The 4,614-nt window shown below is 47.5% G+C and overlaps 1 protein-coding gene across 1 annotated transcript in view; it reads right to left on the bottom strand.

Moving 5' to 3' along the window:
* Positions 1-3,054: 3,054 nt before the first annotated feature.
* The window catches only part of LOC104499138 (tetratricopeptide repeat protein 30B-like), a gene marked incomplete at its 5' end in the record, with an annotated part of 2,023 nt that continues 463 nt past the window's right edge, over positions 3,055-4,614 (bottom strand). Inside the window, one exon of the mRNA XM_010142602.1 lies at positions 3,055-4,610. Coding sequence (XP_010140904.1) covers positions 3,126-4,610 — 1,485 coding nt within the window. The remainder of the gene's footprint in view (positions 4,611-4,614) is intronic.

Here is a 4,614-nt window from a genome sequence, read left to right as displayed (position 1 = left end):
GGTATAAAAGCCGTAATAAAACTGGTTGTAACATTTATATATTTTTCATGACCAAAGCGCTTTGCAGTTGGAGCTGCTGTAAACGCTTGCTTGCCACTGGAGGAAGCTGCACATTTACACTGCAAAAGACGACTACTGCAGGACCCCAGGATCTGTTCCTCCTGGGCACAGGAGGGGCAGGCAGCTCTCCTGGGACAAAACAGGGGCTGGGGCATCCGTCCTGGCATGCTGTGGCTGTTGCTGAGGAAGAGGCTGTGGTGGATATAGTAAATCTGCTGAGATGGCACCCAGAAGCATCCGTTGATGCAGCAAAGGAAGAAGCACCTGTCCCAGGTCTCCTCCTGTTGTGCCTCAGCTCTGCTGCTTCCCCCTCTCCTTTCAGCAGCAGAGGCCTCTCCACTTTGGGGTCCTGGTGTTCAGCATGGCCCAACCTGCTCAGAAACCTTGGGCTGTCTGGCAGCACAGCATACTCTGGGAGGAAAAGCAGGTAAAATCAGCACGAAAGGGGAAGAATGGGGAAAACACTGCTGTTGATATTCTCCCTGGGGTTTTCCCATGAGTTTTTTTGTACATCTGGTCTGTTGCAACAGCAGATGCCGGGCACGGTGACTGCCCTCTAGCCGTATCTTCTAAAACAGCCTCATCTGGCACAACTCCGTGTCCTTTCACCAGGACTGTTTTTCCATGGGGAGCGTGGCTGCTCTCCCTTGCACCCTGCGGCCCAGGGCCCTGTGCTTTCAGGGAGGCTGGCAGGACTGGGGAGCGTGTGCTGGAGCCAGCCGACCCTGCCATCTCTGCTGATCCGCGGTGGACCCCTGCCCGGCCACGGAAGGCAAGAAAGATGATGCGCTTAATGCAGCTAATGCTGGCTGCTGTGCCCCAGTGAATGTCACACACTGCTTGTATGGAAACCGCTAGAGCATGTGAATGTCGCCGGCTGCCCAGCCATGGAAAGGTCTCTGAATTGCTCTCCATTAGAGGGCATTCAGCATTTGCACAGGCACAAATCTGCAAAGTGAATTTTTTTTTTTTTTAATGTCCACTGACTTTTACAGAACACGCACAATGAATATTAAATAAAGGGCTGATGTTCCCCAAGCCATTGCCCATTACTGCACTTCAGACACCATTATGTGGTGTGACTTTTAAAACCTTTTTTTTTAAAGGTCATGATGTTTATGTTGCATAATATACAATAAAATTCCAGTGTAAATTAGAAATATACTTAACAACCTGCTGCTGTGCTTCACAGAGACGAACAAGATTTGAAATCATGGGTCTCCTCCTCCTGGGGAAGCAGCTGTAGGAAATATTTAATATCACCATAACAGGGGGCTTTATGGACTAGTAACGAGCTATGGAGGCTTCTCGAGGACACCTTGCTACAGCTCCTGCCTGCTCTCTAGCCTGTCTAGAACATTTTCGAATTCTTGACACTATTAAATTTGATTTTACTTTACTATTATCGGAAGTTTTGGGTAAACTGTAACATTACCCAAGCCACAGCCGTTTCCTTCAGCTGCAGAGGGTGTGCGCAGGCCGGACAGGTTTCTCTCCCGGCAGATAAGCAGAGGTGACTTTCCATGTGTTGAAATGGTTGCAGGCCTGTTCAGTCCCCATATACGTTAACTCTCTGGAAGGATGAAGTTTTGCTCTTGCTTTAGAATAGAGCAGCCTTTCAAAGTGCTGCCCTCTTTCTTTCCAGGTAAACCACAGCACGGAAACTGGATTTTGAGGGGAAATGCAGCCCGATTCCGAAATTCTCCTGTGACAGCTCTTCAGGGAGCCAGTACCAAAGGTAAGCAAATGAGTTAAAGCTGCAGATCTTTGATCTGTGTTTAAAAAACTTCAGGTCACACATTGCTTCAGAAGGCAGAATACACAAAGGGGAGAGGAGCCACGGGGCACAGAACCAGCTTGCATAAAAGGTCTGAAAGGTGTTTTGGTCTCACTTTGCTGTGAAGCATGTAATATGGTTGAAAAGGTATGGGAAGACTATTGAGAAAGTGCAGTGTCCGACGCCAGTGTGATGGAGATGCCAAGTAAAGGAATGAAGCAAATAAACACGGTGGTTTATTTGAGGTGTTAAGAGATGCAGGAAGAGTAGACACAAGGAGGAAAGCGAGCAGCAGATTTCTTCCATCTAGGGTAGAAGTTGTAAGCCTCACATGACATGGGAGTTACGTGCTTTTTGAGAAATACGGAAAACAATACATCACGTTCACAAGGTCTCTTATCAGAGACTGTTATATTCTAAGAATGGTGTTTGGATGGAAGGGGCAGGCCAGGCTGCAAATGGAGGACGGCATTACTAAGTGAACCCTTGCTACCAAACAGGTCTGCTGGGCAAAAGCTCGGGGGGTGCAGGCAAGGGGTCTTGGGGGGTGCAGAAGCCAAAGGGCAGCACTGGCCAGTGTCTCTGAAGCCAATTACGTCCAGTCATAACAAACTTTGCTGCAAGGGCAGACCTAAACTCAGGTGCTGTCCTAATAGGTCCTTCTTGGAATGCATTCCCAGTCCCTGTATTAGGTATAAAATTTGCCAGAATACCAGTGCATTATTAACGAGCTAGCAAAAGGCAATATTAATGTTTGTAGGACTGACTTTTTATTATAAAGCCATTATTGTGCTTAAATATACCATCAACGAGGTACAACACAGAATAAAAAATACCTCGGAAAAAAGCAGAAGAAAGAAACACTTCACACACAGGCACAAATTAAAGATTTACAGCAACTCTCTTCAGTTTCTGTGCTAGAAGAGATAGATAACAAATTATTTTCAGCTGTCAACCAGTGAAAAGAAACTTGGTCAAACTGTCTGAAGGATAACGTATTTTACAGGTGAAAACTCTGTATTTCTGTAATGAAGTTCTTGGTCAACACATCTTAAGGTGTACTTAACACTACAGATTACTGAGAACGCCCCTCGTTATTTGGTACAGGTTAATTTCACGCAAATACTCTACTTTCCACTGAAAGTTGTTAAAAACCAGGATAAATTCTTCAAAGATAAGCAATCGAGGAAAACCCATACCACTACAGACTCCCTGGGTGAACATCACCCCACAGGCATAAGCAAAGAACAGACAGGAAGTTCTCATTTCTGCTGCGCAGGGACACGATCTACATGTTCCATCCAGTGATCTTATACTTCAGTGCCCTCAAAAGCCGGGCTTCGTAGGCAACTGTATTTTTCCCAGTGTGCATCCTCTTCTCTTCAAGGGGTTGCTCGATGACAGCCGGGATGTTTCGTCCATTCAGCTCACACTGCTGCAGAAACTGCACGCACTCTTGAATAATACTGTCACGTAGCATGATCGTGTGCTTGGACATGTTTTCCAGCAAGGACAGGAAACACCGCTTGGCATAATACCAGGTGTCAGTGCTCAGTTTTTTGTTATACGGCTCTAGGCTTTTAATGACCCTTGAGATACCGAAATCATAGTTTCCCTTCACGCAGTAGAGGGTACCAATGACTAGATTGACAATGCAAAGATGGTAGATATTTTTATCAGGATTATCGTAGGACGCCTGCTCTTCTGCCTTCTCGATCTTCCTCATCAGTTCCTCTGCGTCTTCATTCTGGCTCGTCAGGATGTAGGAGACGCAGAGGTTAGCTAACACAATGGCGCTCACATCGAGAATGTTGTCATAGTGCTTTTTAACTATCGGCTCATAGAAGCTAATAGCCTCTTTATACTTGTTCTCTTGCATGAAAAGCACGTGAGCCACATTGAGCTTCCACACCTCGTGCTCGTTACAGAACTCCACTGATTTGCGGAAAATCTTTTCTACCATTGTGTAGTTCTTCATGTCCCAGTAGATCTTTGCCTGGGCCATCATGACAGGGACATATTTTTCCAGAGTGTCATCATACTCATTAACTGCCTTTTTTACAGCTTCATCGTCCCAGTTCTGCCTAGCTTCCTGTACCCGCTTCGTGACTTTTCTCAGCTGCTCAGTCAGCATCCCTGCTGAAACATCTAGCTTCTGGAAAGCCTCCTCGGGGGCAGTTTGGCAAGTGATAATGGCATCCAAGAAGTTGTACAAGTAAGGTGTGAGCAGTTTGTAGGTCAGGTGGGCATTTTCTGCCAGCACGTCAGCTGCCAGGTCATAGTACTGATGCTTGCAATAGAGGAGTAGCAAGTTTCCAAAAGTTTCTGGTGGACAGGGGTTCTGAAGCAGAAGAAACTGCAGTTTCTCAAACCCTTCAGTGGGCTGGCTGTCTATGTTCATTAGTGCTTGGTTGTGCAGTGTGACGGGATCCAGCTCCTCTTCAGCCCTCGGTGGCATATCTGTGAGCGCCTCCTGAGCTGCTTTCAGGTTGTGCAGCTGGTACTCAATGGCCGCCTTGAGGTTGAAGGCCTCCACCAGGGCCGTGCGCTGCAGGAGCAGAGTGTTGCCTACGCTGCGGACATCGATGCCCTCGGTGGTCATGCCCACGCTGAGCTCTGGGTGCTGGCGGATGCCGCGCTCTATGATATCGGAGATGTGCTTGAGGGCAGGGGCATACTGCTTGGCTGCATAGCAGCACAGCGCCATGTTGTAGGACAGATCAGGGCAGTAACCCAGCACTTGCATGGCACTGGCGAACTTGGCGCTGGCCTCCTCG

The sequence above is a fragment of the Buceros rhinoceros genome, unplaced genomic scaffold, assembly GCF_000710305.1.
Source record: "Buceros rhinoceros silvestris isolate BGI_N320 unplaced genomic scaffold, ASM71030v1 scaffold42448, whole genome shotgun sequence".
NCBI lineage: Eukaryota > Metazoa > Chordata > Aves > Bucerotiformes > Bucerotidae > Buceros > Buceros rhinoceros.
The sequence above is the reverse complement of the archived record's forward strand: the minus strand, read 5'-3'. Positions and strand labels throughout refer to the sequence as shown.